Source organism: Silurus meridionalis, chromosome 6, assembly GCF_014805685.1.
Source record: "Silurus meridionalis isolate SWU-2019-XX chromosome 6, ASM1480568v1, whole genome shotgun sequence".
Classification (NCBI taxonomy): Eukaryota; Metazoa; Chordata; class Actinopteri; order Siluriformes; family Siluridae; genus Silurus; species Silurus meridionalis.
Window position 1 is genome coordinate 31,501,560 of NC_060889.1, and position 20,419 is coordinate 31,521,978.

Sequence of the window (20,419 nt, forward strand, 5' to 3'; positions counted from 1 at the left end):
ATCTTCAAGCGACGACTGAAGACCTACATCTTCCTGAAACACGTTTGTTTGCAATTTTGCGTACCAGTGTAGATTTATTCATTACTAGAGACTCAAATTACTTTTGTACGTCGTTCTGGATAAGGGCGTCTGCTAAATGCCGTAAATGTAAAACGCACATGGAGAGAAGCCGGCTGAACACCACCACAGGGGCAGAAAAGAATTTGTATACACACACTTTAAAAATAACTTTGTAGCTTGAAAACCTTGAATTGGTCATTACCAAGAATTGGCAATGGCAGCTATAGAAAGCCTGTGGAACTCCAAACCTGGCAAACAGCACTGGACAAGGTTCTTCTTGTATCACTTTACTGTTTGAACTCGCCAGTGGAAGCTCCAGGTCACCACAGGGTCAATATTTTGGCTTCTTTTGTGTATGAACTGACAACCTTCTGAACCAAGTTCATTCCTAAGGCTGACCGTAGCTCTTCACATGACCTGTTCAGGATCCTCACCTAAAAGATTTATCATTTTGTACCCATTTTTTTTTCTATAGTAGCAGTTACAATCCACAGTGTGAGAACTAATTCATGTTCTCAGCACAGTTTGAATGGTTGAGTCACAGAGACCACAATGTATTTCAAGACTGTCAGAAGTTATTTTTATTGCAGGAAGCACCACTTGAGGGTGGCACTGCTCAGGAGCAGACACACATAAACTCTAGGCGATGTAGATTCAATTTGTTTGTAGTGAGGCAGTAAATATGACTCATGCAGATCACTAATGTGTTGAAGATTTCAGATCCCAAAAATCCTATTTCTCTGTGTCTGGGCTGTTTTCTGAACTCTTATTCTACATTATGATTCCACACACTTCTGTTTGATTCTTTCTAAAATTTCATTAACTCTGATTCTGATTCTCACATCGATGATGATGTGTGTTTGACATTTACTGTATTAACCAGATTCCCTTTATACAGAGTCACTGATCTCTCATTTATCACAACCTTCTGATCAGAAATCCAACCACTGACTTACTACTTTCTAGTTGTGAAGGGGGGATGGGAGGTGATCTGTGTTTCAGATGGACATCATTTAATATTTTATTGATATATATACATATAAGGAACAGCTGGAGGACCGATTTACAGCTTATTAGATCAATTGGCAACATGATCGGGTATAAAAAGAGTCTCTCAAAGTGGCAGTGTCTCTCAGAAGTCAAGATGGGCAGAGGGTCCCCAATGAAAAATAGTGGAGCAACATCAGAAAGGAGTTTTTCATAGAAAAATTGCAAAGAGTTTGAAGTTATCATCATCTACAGTGCATCAACCCAGCCATTAGGGGGCACAAGCCAGTGCACTCTTAGTGCTGGTCCCAAGCCCGGGTAAATGGGGAGGGTTGCGTTAGGAAGGGCATCCAGTGTAAAACGTGCCAAATCAAATATGCAGATCACAAAGGAGAATTTCATACCGGATCGGTCGATGCCCGGGTTAACAACGACCGCCACAGGTATCATTAGCCCACAGGGTACCAGTGGAAATTGGGCTACTGTTGGCCAAGGAGGAGAATTACAGTAAGTGTAGTAGTAGAGGTGAAGAGAGTTTCTGATAAGGTGATGATCGTGAAGGTGGAAGTTGAAGGGATGATGATAAATGTCATCAGTGCCTATGCTCCACAAGTTGGCTGTGAGATGGAGGAAAAGGAAAGATTCTGGAGTGAATTAGATGAAGTGGTAGATGGTGTACCTAGGAAAGAACGATTGGTGATTGGGGCAGACTTTAATGGGCATGTAGGTGAAGGGAACAGAGGTGATGAGGAGGTGATGGGTAGGTATGGTTTTAAGGAGAGGAATGTGGAAGGGCAGATGGTGGTAGATTTTGCTAAAAGGATGGAAATGGCAGTGGTGAACACGTATTTTAAGAAGAAGGAGGATCATAGGGTGACGTATAGGAGTGGAGGAAGGTGCACACAGGTGGACTATGTGCTATGCAAGAGATGCAACCTGAAGGAGATTGGAGACTGTAAGGTGTTGGCGGGGACAGTGTAGCTAGACAGCATCGGATGGTGGTCTGTAGGATGGTTTTGGAGGCGAAGAAGAAGAGGAGGAAAGTAAGGATTGAAAGAAGAATAAGATGGTGGAAACTGAAGGAGGAAGAGTGTAGTGTGAGGTTCAGGGAAGAGGTCAGACAGGGGCTTGGTGGTGGTGAAGAGGTGCCGGATGATTGGGCAACTACTGCAGGAGTGATGAGGAGGCAGCTAGAAAAGTACTTGGTGTGACATCTGGAAATAGAAAGCAAGACAAGGAGACGTGGTAGTGGAATGAGGAAGTGCAGGAGAGCATTAGGGAAAGAGGTTGGCAAAACAGAAGTGGGATCGACAGAGTGATGGGAAAAGTAGGCAGGAGTACAAGGAGATGCGGCAGCAAGTGAAAAGGGATGTGGCGAAAGCCAAGGAAAAGGCATATAAGGAGCTGTAGAAGAGGTTGGACACTAAGGAAGGAGAAAAGGATTTATACCAATTGGCCAGGCAGAGGGACTGAGCTGGGAAGGATGTACTGCAAGTTAGAGCAATAAAGGATGGAGAGGGAAATGTGTTGACTAGTGAGGAGAGTGTGTTGAGAAGGTGGAGGGAGTATTTTGAGCAGCTGATGAATGAGGAAAATCACAGAGAGAGAAGGTTGGATGATGTGGAGTTGGTAAAGTAGGATGTAGATAGGATTGGTTGGACCAGATGACATACCGGTAGAAGCGTGGAGATGTTTAGGAAAGATGGCAGTGGAGTTTTTAACCATATTGTTTAACAGGATTCTGGAAGGGGAGAAGATGCCTGAGGAATGGAGAAGGGGTGTGCTTGTACCGATCTTTAAGCATAAGGGAGATGGGCAGACCTGCAGTAACTACAGGGGAATTGAGTTGATGAGTCACACCATGAAGTTATGGGAAAGAGTAGTGGAAGCCAGGCTGAGAGAAGAGGTGACCATCTGTGAGCAACGGTATGGTTTCATGCCGAGGAAGAGCACCACAGATGCCTTATTTGCTTTGAGAATGTTGATGGATAAGTATAGAGAAGGACAGAAGGAATTGCATTGTGTATTTGTGGATTTAGAGAAAGCGTACGACAGAGTGCCAAGAGAGGAGTTGTGGTATTGTATAAGGAAGTCAGGTGTGTCAGAGAAGTATGTGAGGGTGGTGAAGGACATGTATGAGGACAGTGTAACGGCAGTGAAGTGTGCAGTAGGTACGACAGACTGGTTCGGGGTGAAGGTTGGACTGCATCAAGGATCGGCCCTGAGCCCTTTCCTGTTTGCAGTGGTGATGGACAGGTTGACGGACGAGGTCAGACAGGAGTCTCCCTGGACTATGATGTTTGCAGATGATATTGTGATTTGTGGTGAGAGTAGAGAGCAGGTTGAGAAGAGCCTGGAGAGGTGGAGATATGTGCTGGAGAGAAGGGGAATGAAAGTCAGTAGGAGTAAGACAGAGTACATGTGTGTGAATGAGAGGGAGGGCAGTGGAGTGATGCGGTTGCAGGGAAAAGAGGTGGAGAAGGTGGAGGAGTTCAGGTACCTGGGGTCAACAGTGCAAAGTAATGGAGAGTGTGTTAGAGAAGTAAAGAAAAGAGTGCAGGCAGGGTGGAGTGGGTGGAGAAGAGTGACAGGAGTGATTTGTGATAGTAAGGTATCTGCAAGAATGAAAGGGAAAGTTTATAGGACTGTGGTGAGACCTGCGATGTTGTATGGATTAGAGACAGTGGCATTAAGTAAAAGGCAGTAGGCAGAGCTGGAGGTAGCAGAGCTAAAGATGTTAAGGTTTTCGTTGGGAGTGACGAGGATGGACAAGATTAGAAATGAGTTTTTTAGAGGGACAGCGCATGTAGGATGTTTTGGTGACAAGGTGAGGGAGGCGAGATTGATTGACACCATGGGCTCAGGAATATTTTCAGAAAACATTGTCAGTGAACACAACTCTACAGGTCAAAAAAGAAGCCATATCCAAACATGATCCAGAAGTGCAGGCGTTTCTTTGGGCCAAGGCTCATTCAAATGGACTGTGGCAAAGTGGAAAACTGTTCTGTGGTCAGACGAATCAAAATTTGAAGTTCTTTTTGGAAAACTGGAACGCCATGTCATCCGGACTAAAGAGGATACGGACAACCCAAGTTGTTCTCAGCGCTCAGTGTAGAAGCCTGCATCTCTGATGGTATGGGGTTGCATGAGTGCGTGTGGCATTGGCAGCTTACACATCTGTTAAATCACAATCAATGCTGAAAGGTATATTCAAGTTTTAGAATAACATATGTCATCTCTTTCAGGAAAGACCTTGCATTTTCCAACATGACGATGCCAGACCACATACTGTATTACCTTCTGGTTCTCCCTTTTAGTTATGCTGCTATAGGGAGTCTTGCCGGAGTCCAAACTGCACAGTGACATTAACTTTCATACAACAATAAGGACACTTAATAATCCATATCCTTCTCTTCCTGTCACCCTATCTCTCTCTCTCTCTCTCTCTCTCTCTCTCTCGGTCGAGTTAAACATGCTCCTGTGGTTCCAGTGACCACTGTTCCTGCCCCTCTCTTCTCCGTGGATCTTCCCACTTCGTCCAGGTCTTCCTCTGGATAGTGTTCTCTTTGACTGGAGGCCAATCTGTGCAGCTTGGGACAGTTTCTCATCAACGCCTTGGGTGGTTCCATGAAATTCCGGAGTAAGAACGGGAGCTTTGAGGATGGATTGAACTGTAGTTAATGTCAACAGTCTGCTACACTCAGGAATACAGTTCGCTTCTGATCATCATCACTGTTCCCCGCAACATTGTATATCTGCTTTAAATGGACATTCGGTGCAACCCAGATGAGGATGGGTTCCCTCTCGAGTCTGGTTCCTCTCAAAGTTTCTTCCTTATGCCATCTCAGGGAGTTTTTCCTTGCCACAGTTGTTCATCAGGGACAAATTTACTTTTAATCACCACATTAACTGTGTAAAGCTGCTTTGAGACAATGTTCATTGTTAAAAGCGCTATACAAATAAAAATCAATTGAATTGAATTGAATACTGCATCAATTACAACATCATGGCTGCGTAGAAGAAGGATCCAGCCTGCAGTCCAGATCTTTCACCTATACAAAACAATTGCCGCATCATAAAGAGGAAGATCCGACAAAGAAGACCTGAGACAGAGCAACTAATAGCCTGTATTAGACAAGAATGGGAGAACATTCCTATTCCTAAACTTGAGCATCTTGTCTCCTCAGTCCCCAGACATTTACAGACTGTTATAAAAAGAAGAGAGGACGCCACACAGTGGAGACACGGCCTTGTACCAACTTTTTCAGATGTGTTGATGCCATGAAATTTAAAATCAACTTATTTTTCCCTTAAAATTATACATTTTCAGTTTAAACATGTGATATGTCATCGATGTTGTATTCTGAATAAAATCTTGAAATTTTAAACTTTATCATTGCATTCTGTTTTTATTCACAATTTATACAGTGTCCCAACTTTTTTGTAATCGGGTTTGTATTATATAGATGTCCACTTACACAACCTTTACTGTGTCTACATTAATACACAAAAATAAACAATACACAATAAAATCTTATAATACAGTCACATTAATACTTTTACAGGTTTTTATTGAATATAATCAAAGTATTTTTCTGTATTGGTGCCTGATTAGAAAACTATATAACTTATATATAATATATATATATATATATATATATATATATATATATATATATATATATATATATATATATATATATATATGTGTGTGTGTGTGTGTGTGTGTGTGTGTGTGTGTGTGTGTGTGCGCAGAGTCGAAGAATAAAAAAACTTTAATTTAAAATCCCCTTTTTTTTAGCCCAGGATGATTTATCTGGTTTAAACATTTTTTAAAACTATTTAAACACTCGATTCAGATCTGTTTAGGATCTGGTCGATTATTTTCATGTGGTTCTGCACTCACTCGAGTTCAGGATCTACACACACACGACTGCTGTTCTTCAGGGTAAAGCTGCAGATTAGAGAGAAGATGTACATCAGTGTAGAACTGCAATAAAATCAGAAAATCTCACACACACACACTCCAAACCTCCACCATTATATACAGTTATATTATATTACACACAATTATACAATAATAATGCACATGAAAATGATCACTTTTTATTATTATTCATTACAATGAATTAAAAGAACAATGAGGAGGTGAAAACTTACATGACTCCATGTTTTGGACACTGACGGTCTGTTACTTTATACCCTGTAATGAGTCTGATAGGGATTCGAATCTCATAGTAACTGAAGCAGCATGAGTCTGGTCCATTTGAGTCTGTAAGAAAACATTTCCACATTCAGTTCTGTGATTAAATGTTCAATAATTCGATATAAACCCTTTTATATTCAGTATAAAATGCAGGTCTGATGTATCTGTTGCAGTAGTTCATGTTTATACTGAATTAATGCGCTCGTTCTGATACGTGTCTAAAGCAGAAACATCTTAGAAACGTGTAATTGTTGATATGGTGACGTTTTCACTAAAGAGATTTTTATGTGAAAAAGATGGAATAAGTCACCAGTGTCAATACTGTTTTTCTGTTTGTTTGGTTGGTTGTTTTTTTTTTTGTAAATCGAACATAGCATATAATATTATAATGATAAAAAAATGCTGTAGTTTAGATAAAATAAAGAATCTTGGAAAACTAATCAACTTTAGACTGTAACAGTAACTTGGCTTCATCACTCTGCTCCATCACTCAGTATTTTACTGTAAACACTGATTATGTTTATAATCTGTTACTGAGAGCTACTGAGCAACTCATAAAATACAGTGAGGAAAATAAGTATTTGAACACCCTGCTATTTTGCAAGTTCTCCCACTTAGAAATCATGGAGGGGTCTGAAATTGTCATCGTAGGTGCATGTCCACTGTTAGAGACATAATCTAAAAAAAAATCCAGAAATCACAATATATGATTTTTAAACAATTTATTTGTATGATACAGCTGCAAATAAGTATTTGAACACCTGTCTATCAGCTAGAATTCTGACCCTCAAAGACCTGTTAGTCTGCCTTTAAAATGTCCACCTCCACTACATTTATTATCCTAAATTAGATGCACCTGTTTGAGGTCATTAGCTGCATAAAGACACCTGTCCACCCCATACAATCAGTAAGAATCCAACTACTAACATGGCCAAGACCAAAGAGCTGTCCAAAGACACTAGAGACAAAATTGTACACCTCCACAAGGCTGGAAAGGGCTACGGGGAAATTGCCAAGCAGCTTGGTGAAAAAAAGGTCCAATGTTGAAGCAATCATTAGAAAATGGAAGAAGCTAAACATGACTGTCAATCTCCCTCGGACTGGGGCTCCATGCAAGATCTCACCTTGTGGGTTCTCAATGATCCTAAGAAGGTGAGAAATCAGCCCAGAACTACATGGGAGGAGCTGTTCAATGACCTGAAAAGAGCTGGGACCACCGTTTCCAAGGTTACTGTTGGTAATACACTAAGACATCATGGTTTGAAATTATGCATGGCACGGAAGGTTCCCCTGCTTAAACCAGCACATGTCCAGGTACGTCTTAAGTTTGCCAATGACCATTTGGATGATCCAGAGGAGTCATGGGAGAAAGTCATGTGGTCAGATGAGACCAAAATAGAACTTTTGGGTCATAATTCCACTAAACGTGTTCGGAGGAAGAAGAATGATGAGTACCATCCCAAGAACACCATCCCTACTGTGAAGCATGGGGGTGGTAGCATCATGCTTTGGGGGTGTTTTTCTGCACATGGGACAGGGCGACTGCACTGTATTAAGGAGAGAATGACCGGGGCCATGTATTGCGAGATTTTGGGGAACAACCTCCTTCCCTCAGTTAGAGCATCGAAGATGGGTCGAGGCTGGGTCTTCCAACATGACAATGACCCGAAGCACACAGCCAGGATAACCAAGGAGTGGCTCTGTAAGAAGCATATCAAGGTTCTGGCGTGGCCTAGCCAGTCTAGCCCAGTCAGAGAAGATCTGTGTGGAGGAGTGGGCCAGAATCCCTTCTGCAGTGTGTGCAAACCTGGTGAAAAACTACAGGAAACGTTTGACCGCTGTAATTGCAAACAAAGGCTACTGTACCAAATATTAACATTGACTTTCTCAGGTGTTCAAATACTTATTTGCAGCTGTATCATACAAATAAATAGTTTAAAAATCATACATTGTGATTTCTGGTTTTATTTTTTTAGATTATGTCTCTCACAGTGGACATGCACCTACGATGACAATTTCAGACCCTCCATGATTTCTAAGTGGGAGAACTTGCAAAATAGCAGGGTGTTCAAATACTTATTTTCCTTACTGTATATATATATATATATATATATATATATATATATATATATATATATATATATATATATATATATATAAAATGTTTCAGAAAAGACAATATGTGACAATATGTCATTATTTCTAAGTCTCTTTAGTAGAATATAAGCAGGATGTCAGTAAATAGAACCATAAATAATGTAATTGCTATCAAAATAACTGCTGTGAAAAAGTGTCTATTGCACTGGTTCAGGACTCCACCATCAAATTCCCGAACAGTTGAAGACACCTCATGTAGATAATTAAAAAAAAGCCTCATGACTTTTAATATAACTTCGGTCTTTGGTCTAAAATAAATGAGAAGATAATTAAATGTTTTGTCACAGATGCAAAAGGAGCAGATTTTGCTGTATTGAGTTCCACAAAAAAAACATCGCTTGTAGCAAACTAAATTCAATTGTGTAAGGATATAGAATTTGTGGGGACTCTGAGGTGGATTGGGTATAGAAAACCATCAGCATAGACTCATTCAACACATTCAAAGTGTCTCACTTTGAATTAGCTTAACATGTGGCTTAAAGAAAATAAATGTCATGCCAAACAGGACACTTTTTTTAGATATTAAATATACGCATGTATCTGCTCTGATTTATTAATACCTACTGTGCAAAGCAAAGCACATTTATAACTTGTTTGCTTCTCTGAATAATCTCTTCTTAAAATACTGTTTCTATGTTAGGTATGTTCTGGGTTGGTCTCTTGCAAACTCCTCTTTTAGGAATTGGTGCATGTGTACTGGGAGAACACCAGTTATATACCAGCAATGGGTGATTTAACTTATATCATTTATTCATGGCTCCTTTGAACATAAAATTTCTCTTAAAGGTTATTGACCTTGTTGAAGGGTCCAGCATTTATACCTTCCAATCAGATGTCTAATTTCTTAACTACTGTACTCCAAACTTCACTTGACTTCTGAAATATGACAGAACAAAGAATCACATCCCCATAAGCAAAGAGTAAATGCTTTCTTCTGGCATGGAATGATCTAATTAAAGATCATGGAACAAAATCTGGAAGTCGCTTGGATGTGATCAGTATCAGGACCTAGAGGAAACTGTTGTGGAACATAATAGATAGATGAATGTCTATATCAATATAAATAAATAAATAGATTTATTATCACACAGAGAGAAGAAGCCTCAGAGGAACAGGAGTTGAAGCACTTTTTAAAGGTTTTCATGAACTGTAGAAGGGATCTGAAGGAAATATTTAATATCTTTGACCACAATCCAGTCAAACAGATGGCATTAAAACACTGTTAAATCGTCAATAAAGACATCTAAGATCTATCCAAACAATCTAATCCTCTCATCATGGACTCTAAATATATTGTATATGCAGTAGAACATTTTGAACATTATTATTCATGTATTCATGGTTAAATCCTGAAGTAAATTATAATACAATTAACCCATCTAGAGATGTACCAGTGCCATTTGGATCCCGCTATATGTGTGGTTTTGACATTGGACCTCCTGGAGTGTTTAAAGGCTCTGGCATGGAGAAGCTGATGCTGGATCTGTGATGATCACAAATGCTGAGCTCATAAAACTTGGAGCTACTAACCATATAGACTGTTTAAGACTGCAGAAAGAACATCACTTATAATCTTATACTCCAGTAATCATGTTAGTTCTCACTGTCCAGTGTTCTGTATTGTTAAAAGATTTATGATTAAACTCTTGATGTCACCCAAATGAGGATGGGTTTCCCTTTTGAGTCTGGTTCCTCTCAAGGTTTCTTCCTCATTACATCTAAGGGAGTTTTTCCTTGCCAAAGTCACCACGGCTGCTCATCAGGGATCAATACACACCATTCACCTTCACGGTTGCTTTGTGTAAAGCTGCTTTGAGACAATGTCTGTTGTGAAAAGCGCTATACAAATAAACATGACTTGACTTGACCTGACTTGACTTGGTGTTGACTACTATTTACTGACTGGATTTACATTTGCCCTTATCCAGAGCGACTTACAAAGTCATTCATAACTTACAGTTTCTAATAAGCATTCCTGGATTTATGGTTATAATTCTTCATACTAGTGGAAGTATTTGAGGTGGATACATGTTATAATCATCTCGAGTGATTTTCAATGCTTGGCCTTTTCCACAAAATATGATCTTCTGTGTAAACTTCAACACAATGAAGACATCCGAGATCTATCCAAACGATTTTATCATCTCTACATGTGCTCAAAATATACTTTAAATACAGTAGAAAATTTTATACTTTATAGAGACAATAATAATATTAGTGACGGATCTGATGTGGATACATGTGATAAATGCTGATGTAATGTTTGAGGGGAAACTGGTTAAATGTCATTTTTAAGACAATTTCAGGTTTATGGAACAACATATAGGAGAGTTTGAGTAAGTCTGTGGTCTGAAGTGGTCCAATAGATGGCAATAAAACACTGTGAGAACACTGAAGAAGAAGAAGAAGAAGAAGAAGAAGAAGAAAAGAGGAAGAAGAAGGAAAGAGGAAGTTAGTTGTGCCTGTATGTTTCCAGTGCATTTTTTTCTCTTTAGTTTTGCAGCAATGGTTAAATCTGTTGGAGTTAAAAATAAATAAATAAAAGTAAATAACAGCATTCAGACACATTCAATCGGTTCATGTGTAAATCCTGAGGTAAGTTCAAGTGAAACTGGTTCTCTGAGATACTCTGTGTTGTTTAACACTTACTGACTGGATCCTGACTGGATCTCTATCTTCACACTGAATCTAACAGTGTTTGGGAGCTTTACTGAAATTTACTCTTTAAAATATATGATTCAGGATTCTAACTGCTCACAATTCCTCTATTATTTACTACAGTTTTACCTCAGCTAACATTTTTCTCACATGATAATTATCAATAATGACCCTTAATCATCTTAGAGTTGGCCAAATCATCTCAGAGTTGGCTGTTGAAGAACTTAACTTAATAATGAAAATCCAGAAGTTTTTTTTGTCACTGACGTGCAAAACTAGTGGTCAATAAACATCTGTTTATTATTAACTGTACTCTGATCAACTCTGACCCATTAAGGCCTGGACTCTGAAGAATAAGGGGATATCTGTGTTATACCATCTGTGTTATACCATACTATTCACAAAGTGACCATCATCATCATCACATCATCATCATCATCAGTCATGATCCCTCGTTTTCTCCTAATGGTTCTGCGGGTTCTCCCCTGCTTTCAGTTCTTCACAAAGGCCGAGTGTAAGATAAAGCTTTTCAATTTGTAACTTTTTTTTCTGTCCCTATAATTATTATTAGTAGTAGTAGTAGTAATAGTAGTAGTGTATAGAGACAATGAGGTATCAGAACGAGATCATTATTACAGTATAAACCTGCACTACTGTCAGAGCTGCTGTTCTACTGAATTAATCAACACCTGGCAACCAATCAGGATCCAGGATTCAGAAACAGTTTAACAGATACATCAGACCTGCATTTTATACTGAATATGAAAGTGTTTAATATCTTATTATTAAACATTTAATCAACTGAATGTGGAAATGTTTTCTTACAGACCCAAATGTATCAGACTAATGCTGTTTCAGATACCAGAGAAATCCAATCCCTATCAGACTCATTACAGGGTATAAACTATCAGACCATCTGTGTTCAAAACCTGGAGTCATGTAAGTTTTCACCTCCTCATTTATTAATGTATATATAATCATCTAATAAAGGTCATTTAAAGGTCTTTTATGTACATTATTGTTTTATGGTTCTGTTGGTATATTAAAACTTTACAAATTGACCTATTACTATGTAGTATATTAAAACTTTACTTAAAACTGATTTTATTGCAGTTCTACACTGATGTAAATCTTCTCTCTGCTCTGCAGCTTCACCCGTCATGTGTGTGTAGATCCTGAACTTGAGTGGGTGCAGTACCACATGAAAAGTCTTGACCAGATCCTGAATGAAAGACTGAACAAACCTCAAACATCTGTTACATCATCTCTCCAACAGGTAATTCAAAATGAACCTTTTCTGTAGTTGAGCAGAAGGAATATACAGTGGAACCCTGGTGTACGAGTGCCTTGTAGTACATGTAGTAAATTATTTTCGCCACGTTTGGTTCCAGTCAAGCAGCATCATCTCCCGCTCACTATTAACCACTACCACAACATGTAGGTACAGTACAGTACACATAAGAATGTATTACTTTTTATGTTTCAAAGTTGTTGCAAGTATATTTGTGTGTCAAAATTAGGCAGAAAACATTTTTAGGGCTAATATAAGTACTCGCCTGAGGTTTAGGAATGGATGAAATGCTTTAAATAAATTTTTATGGAAAATTAACTTGCAAGTATGAGCATATGAGAACATGAGCAGATTTCGGGGAACGAATTATTCCCGTACACCGGTGTTCCACTGTGTGTGTGTATATATATATATATATATATATATATATATATATATATATATATATATATATATATATATATATTAAATCTAGTACTTTTTCTGCCACATCTCTTCTTTTTCCACTTTTTCTTCGTTCTATACGTAATGTTAGTTGTTTTATCAGGCTCAAGACTTTGATTGTATCACAAAAAACTGTTAAAGTACTAAAATATATAAATAATCATTGTATTATATTTTTAATTGATTTCTCCTACTGGTGCTGCTTATCACCTGCCTTCAGTCCTCCACAACGACCCACAGTAAGATAAAGTTATTATTTTCCTATATATTTTACTATTTTTTTCTGTTCCTATAATTATTATTCATAGTAGTACTAGCAGTAGCAGTTTATACTGGGAATAAAAGTGTTTAATATCTTATTATTGAAATTCAAATCACAGAACTGAATGTGGAAATGTTTTCTTACAGACTCAAATGTACCAGACTCATGCTGTTTCAGATACCAGAGAAATCCAATCCCTATCAGACTCATTACAGGGTATAAAGTAACCGAGCATCACTGTGCAAAACCTGCAGTCATGTAAGGTTTTACCCCCTATTTATTATTTATATATAATCACTTAATAAAGGTCATTATTTTATGTACATTATTGTTTTATGCTTCTGTGGGTGTATTATTGTAAAACATTAATCTATTACTATGTAGTATATTAAAACTTTACTTAAAACTGATTTTATTGCAGTTCTACACTGATGTAAATCTTCTCTCTGCTCTGCAGCTTTACCCTGAAAAACAGCCATCATGTGTGTTTAGATCCTGAACTCAAGTGGGTGCAGAAACACATGAAAAGTCTTGACCAAATCCTGAATGAAAGACTGAACTAACCTCAAACATCTGTTACATCATCTCTCCAACAGGTAATTCATTTCCATGCAAAATGTACCTTTTCTCTAGTTGAGCAGGAGAAATATATATATATAATTATTTATTAAAACATAAATTGATACTAGTATGATTTATCTGATGTTCGTATTGTATGAGGAAGTCAGGTCTGTCAGAGAAGTATGTGAGGGTGGTGCAGTACATGTATGAGGACAGTGTGACAGCAGTGAAGTGTGCAGTAGGAACGACAGACTGGTTTAAGGTGGAGGTTAGACTGCATCAAGGATCGACTCAGAGCCGTTTCCTGTTTGCAGTGGTGATGAACAAATTGACTGATGAGGTCAGACAGGAGTCTCCATAAACTATGATGTTTGTGGATGATATTGTGATTTGTGGTAAAAGTAGGGAGCAGGTGGAGAAGATCCTGGAGAGGTGGAGGTACACGCACTCAAGATATGCAATGGCATGAATCTTAAATGAAAAATCATAAGCCCAAAAACAGCTTGAGAAAAGAGGACCAAAAATATTACAGGCAGAGTGGGTTTAACAATACAAAATAAACAAGGGCAAATACAAATAAGAGATGACTAAACAGGAAGAAGAAACTGAGGAAGACAGGCGGTAACTAGGGACTCGAGAAGACCAGAGGTTTGCGGAAAACTCGGGAGAACGGGAAAGCCTAGAGACTAGAGAAAACAGGAGGCTAGGGAAAACCCGGGAGAACACAAAAGCCAGGAGCCTAGAGAAGACAGGAGACTTGGGAAAACTCAGAAGAACAGAAAGGCTTGGGAACAATCGGGAAGACAGGAGACTAGGGAAGAGCCAGGATACTCGGGAAGACTAGAGAAGACAGGAGACTAGGGAAAACTTGGGAGAACAGAGGAGACAGGAGACCTGGGAAAACTCTAAAGAGCAGAAAGGCTTGGGAAGACTCGGGAGAAGAAGAAAGCAAGGAGACTCAGGAAGACTAGAGTAGGCAGGAGAAGCTAGGAGACTAGGGAAAACAGGAGAAACCAGGAGGCAAGGAAAAACTCAGGAGAAAGGCTTGGGAAAACTCAAGAAAACAGCAGACAAAGAGATAAAACAAAATAGAAATACACTCACCAAACAGAACAAAACAAACCCACACATATCCAGTTTCAAATTGCTAGAATCAAGACAGACAAATACCAAGAACAATATCATGAAAGAAGATACAACAAAAATAAGGTCAAATACACCGACAACTGTACTGCAACAAAGGTAACGACAAATATAATGAACCAACAAAGTCCAAGCCAAAAGGGCAAACTTAAATAGACTCAATTCAATTCAATTCATTTTTATTTGTATAGCGCTTTTAACAATGAACATTGTCTTAAAGCAGCTTTACACAGATAATGTGGTGATTAAACGTAAATATGTTCTTTGTAAGTATGTTTGTCCCTGATGAGCAACTGTGGCAAGGAAAAACTCCCTGAGATGGCATAAGGAAGAAACCTTGAGAGGAACCAGACTCAAGAGGGAACCCATCCTCATCTGGTTTGCACCAAATGTCCATTTGAAGCAGATATACAATGTTGCGGGGTACAGTGATGATGATCAGAAGCAAACTGTATTCTTGAGTGTAGGAGACTGTTGACATTAACTACAGTCTAATCCATCCTCAAAGTGCCCGTTCTACTCCGGAATTACATGGAACCACCCAAGGTGTTGATGAGAGACCGTCCCAAGCTGCACAGAAGTGTGAAGATCCACGGAGGGAGAGGGGCAGGAACAGTGGTCACTGGAGCCTCAGGAGCATGTTTAACTCGACCGAGAGAGAGAGAGAGAGAGAGAGAGAGAGAGAGAGAGAGAGAGAGAGGGTGACAGGAAGAGAAGGATATGGATTATTAAGTGTAACTATTGTTGTATGAAAGTTAATGTCACTGTGCAGTTTGGACTCCGGCAAGACTCGCTATGACAGCATAACTAAAAGGGAGAACCAGAAGGTAACACAGACATGAGGGATCTCTGGGATAAGAGACGACCCACCACACCACCATCAACAAACCCGAGTGAACGTGTGAATGTGAGGGGACGACAGCATACAAATATACCAGTTCACCAAACACTCTATATCCATGTTCCCTCCAGATCTGAGCCTTTACCTAAGAAAAAAAAACTCTACTGATAAAAGGCTTGACTAAATAAATTAGTTTTCAACCTCGACTTGAACACTGAGACTGTGTCTGAGTCCCGAACACTGGTTGGAAGGCTGTTCCATAACTGTGGGGCTTTATAAGAGAAAGATCTGCCCCCTGCTGTAGTCTTCATTATTTGAGGAACCAACAGATAGCCTACACCTTTTTATCTAAGTAGGCGTGGAGGATCATACTGGGACAGAAGTTCACTCAGATACTGTGGTGCAAGACCGTTAAGTGCTTTAAATGTCAGTAGTAATATTTTATAATCAATGCGAGATTTAATTGGGAGCAGTGTAGATGATTAAAACAGGGGTAATGTGGTCATATTTCCTAGATCTAGTGATAACTCTTGCTCCTGCATTTTGAACTAACTGAAGCTTATTTATGCACTTACTCCAACAGTAACAGTAAAGCGTTACAGTAGTCTAATCTAGAAGTAACAAAAGCATGAACTAATTTTTCTGCATCCTGTAACGTCATCATATTTCTAATTGTAGCAATATTTCTAAGGTGAAAGAAGGCGATCCTGGTGATATTATTCACGTGAGACTCAAAGGAAAGACTCGGGTCAATAATCACACCAAGGTCTTTGACAGCCGTACACGCTGAAACAGAAACACCATCCAGAGATGCTACGTAATCGGAAAGTTTACTTCTAGCTGCATGTGGTCCTAGTAAAAGTACTTCCGTCTTATCTGAGTTGAGCAGAAGAAAGTTATTAGGCATCCATTGTCTAATGTCCTTTACACACTTCTCAACATTGTTAAGCTGATCTCTCTCATCTGGCTTTGCTGAAATATACAGCTGTGTATCATTAGCATAGCAATGGAAGCGAATCCCATGTTTATGAATGATTTCACCAAGAGGCAGCATATATAAAGATAAAAGCAGTGGGCCTAAGACAGATCCTTGAGGAACACCAAACTTTACCTCATAGAGTGTGGAGAATTTACCATTTACATCAACAAATCAGATATCTGAAAAGAGTGTTTCATCACAGTTTAGTAGTGAGAACTTTGTTAGTTCTCACAATACATTCATCTTAAAGTCTTTTCCTTGCCACAGTGTTCATTGTGAAAAGTGCTATATAGGAAGAAGAGATATAAACTACATTGTCATAACTGATGCTAAACAATTTACAGTATCAGGTGGCTCGAGAAACTATTACATCAGATTTACAGTAATTGATGTGGAAAGTCTTTAAAGATTACAGAAACTACATTTTTGTGATGAATATTTAAGAAACTCATGTTTATCAAAATGCTGCTGTGTATTTGTGAAATTCTAAAAGAGCTTCTGATGTTCTGTTCCTGCTTATCACAGCTATTACAAGCAAGATTTTTGGATTATTTGTATAGGTTGTGCTTCTTCAGGTCTCCAAGTTATTCAGAGCAAAGGTGAAGCTGTACATGAGTAAACCAGAGAATTGATTAAATATGTGGATCAGGTATTTGGTGCATTTGAATTGTGGTTCTCAAATTGTATTGTTTTATTGTTTGAGTAGTTCTGAAATGTAAAACCTTTGGGAACCATTGATTTGTCCTAATTAATGAAGTATTGTTTTGTTGCAGTGAAAGCTATAAGTCTGGATTTAGACCTCAGATGAAAGTACATGTTGAGGTGCCCCGTCATGTATCTGGGTGAAGCTGTGAGATATTCCTATTTAAAAAAATTCCTTGTTGGAAACAAATAAAACACTTATACTTGAACTTGCAGTCCCTCAGTTTCTCTGTGATTGTATATATTTTTGATTGGCCAGAGATATAAAGCACAGAAGGAACTTGCACAAACCACCATGGCCATTTTTGGACTCCATGAAGGTGATGGTTTTAAATGTTTCATTAACCTTAATTTACCTTTGTAGACTTTTAGAGAATCATCATGGACATAGACAACAGGGAGATTCCGCCAAACGCTGCAGACCCTCTTCTCAAATCTACAGGAGTGAAACGTACAGATAAGGTGCCCCAACAGTTTTGTTGTTGTCTAGGTCTTTTCTCGTAGTTTTTTTTTAAGGTTCATCAGTATCTATCAGCTGAATCGTTTCAGTGTTTGTAAAACAGTAACAGTTGGTCAAAAGGACTTTTAATTTTGAAAAACAAATGGCTACTATGTTTGCTTTTGTGTCAGCAAAAATTTTACAATTCTGAAATTTGAGTGATGTGGGGTTTTTTTCTCATTGTTTTGTTTTGGATGCACCTAATCGGACAAACAAATTTTATTGCCCAATTTATAAGCATTTATTGTTTTATTACACTGTAATACACTTTTTTATTACTGTATTAAAGTGCACATTCACTACTGATAATGTCTTTCATGGATTTGAATAAAAATGGTTAAATATATGACTGTGAAACAGGCTTGACTTTTTCAGTAATTTACACACATTTCATAGTAATATAAGACAATCTTAAAGTCAAGCAACTGTTCAAGGTTATAAACTATTTTGACTTTTTAAAGATGTGAAAAATTACGTTCATCTAAATACTTCTAATGATATTTTGGGTATTAATCAGATGTTAAAAGTTAAAAGTGTATTTTTTATTTTTCAATACATGTAGAAATTTGATTTGTAAAAATGTATTTTTATTCAGTTGAGACAAAGTAAATTGAAAAGAATTTGAAGTCATTTGTGTCTAACAACATTGTTTTAAGTACCTGCGTCTCTGCAGAACCGAAGAATAAATCAGATAAATCATGCTAGTATCAGTATGTTCTGATAAATAATTAAAAATCTATTCCTCCTGCTTAACTACATAAAAGTACTTTTGTATGAATATGAATTATTCATTGGAAAGAGGATTTTAAACTCTATGGAGTTTCGATCATACTTTGATCTATCCAGTCAAATCGTCTTAAGAAGTTTTGCACCCACTCGAGTTCAGGGTCTACACACATCTGACGGCTGTTCTTCAGAATGAAGCTGCAGATTAGAGAGAAGATTTAGAGTAGAGGTTTGAAACTTCAATAAATTCCAAAAATCTAACACACACTACAAAACTCCACCATTGTATTAAGTTATAATGTGATAAACATGGACATGGAATTATTGCTGTGATTATTTTTTTATTAATAAACCAGAGGCTAAAACTTACATGACTCCTGGTTGTGCACACTGAGGGTCTGTTACTTTATACCCTGTAATGAATCTGATAGGGATTTGAATCTCATAGTATCTGGAACAGCATGAGTCTGATACATCTGAGTCTGTAAGAAAACACTTCCACATTCAGTTCTGTGATTAAATGTTCAATAATTCGATATTAAACACTTTTATATTCAGTATAAAATGCAGGTCTGATGTATCTGTTAAACTGTTGCTGAATCCTGGATCCTGATTGGTTACCAGGTGTTGATTAATTCTGTAGAACAGCAGCTCTGACAGTAGTGCAGGTTTATACTGTATTAATGCTCTCGTTCTGATACGTTTCTATAGCAACAGTTCAGTCACAGTGACGTGTACAGCAGATGCTCCACGTTCTATTTGGAGATTTATGGTTTAACATTTATGGAAGGAGTCTTCAGTGTCCACACTGCATTTTATTACTATAAATGGTAAAGAATTGCTGATACAAAAGTAATAAACAGTAAATCTGCTTCATCACAACATTCCATCACTCAGTATTGAACTTTAACAGTGTCATAAACATACAGTCGTTTATTAACTATGTTTATTTCCACAACCTCTTACTGCTACTACTTATATTATGAATTTTTAGGGACAGAAAAAAAAACAAGTTAAAAAATGTATAAACTTTATCTTACTCTGGGTCTTTGCAATGGACTAAAGGCAGGTGAGAACCAGCAGAACCAGTGGGAGAGAACGAGAGATCATGACTGCTGCTGCTGATGACGGTGATGTTGATGATGATGTGAACAGGATGGTATTAATGCAGATATCCCCTAATTTTTCGGATGATAAAGCTGGTATAAGGAGGAGTGGTTTAGGTGTTTTGATTCAGACTAAAGGTCTTGATGGATCAGAGCTGTTTTGGCGAAACATTTAGACAATATTTACCCAATATCAATCCGATAGGTTGAACATACTTACCGTTTGGAGTGAATAATTAACAGATGTAAATAATGAACAGATGTTTACTGACCACCAGTTTTCTATGTCAATGAAAAAAAAAAAAATCTATATTTATATTATAAAGTTCACCAAAAGCTAACTGAGATGATTTATGGTCATTCATGATAATTATCACATGAGGAAAATCTTAGCTGAGCTAAGTTAATCTTAGGTAAACTGCTAATTTCTGGAGAGACGTTTTGATTTTGTCATATGAGTCCAGATTGAATTTTTATTTTTTAATGATCTGCTGCACCAACACCATCTCAGGGTCTGCACACATCTGGAATCCACTTTTTGTAAAAAGAAGACAAAGGTGAGGGTAAAACCATCATCTGTGAATCTTCCTAATTTGGATGTATTTTTTACCTACTGGAAGGATTGTAAATAAAAAATAAATTTAAAATCATAAATCGTACATGACTCCAGGAAGTGTGCAGTCGGATCTCGTTTCTTCGAACAGCGACGATGTTCACTGTCTTTTATAAAACTCAAAACAACACTTACAGTGAGGAAAATAAGTATTTGAACACCCTGCTATTTTGCAAGTTCTCCC

At 38.0% G+C, this 20,419-nt stretch overlaps 1 protein-coding gene and 2 long non-coding RNA genes across 3 annotated transcripts; 1 reads left to right on the forward strand and 2 right to left on the reverse strand.

Moving 5' to 3' along the window:
• Window positions 1-5,889: 5,889 nt before the first annotated feature.
• On the reverse strand, window positions 5,890-6,341 carry LOC124387563 (C-C motif chemokine 8-like). Its single transcript, XM_046851974.1, is given in 2 exon segments — window positions 5,890-6,001; window positions 6,208-6,341. Coding segments are annotated over 2 exon segments (246 nt in total).
• A 4,498-nt stretch (window positions 6,342-10,839) lies between these two features.
• Window positions 10,840-12,254, forward strand: LOC124387992. Its single transcript, XR_006926305.1, has 4 exons — window positions 10,840-11,005; window positions 11,406-11,582; window positions 11,896-12,007; window positions 12,218-12,254. It is a non-coding gene; the product is annotated as an uncharacterized LOC124387992 (long non-coding RNA).
• A 4,426-nt stretch (window positions 12,255-16,680) lies between these two features.
• LOC124387991 lies at window positions 16,681-19,709 on the reverse strand. Its single transcript, XR_006926304.1, has 3 exons — window positions 19,557-19,709; window positions 18,887-18,998; window positions 16,681-18,714 (listed from the first exon to the last, which is right to left on the reverse strand). It is a non-coding gene; the product is annotated as an uncharacterized LOC124387991 (long non-coding RNA).
• Between the last annotated feature and the right edge of the window lie 710 nt (window positions 19,710-20,419).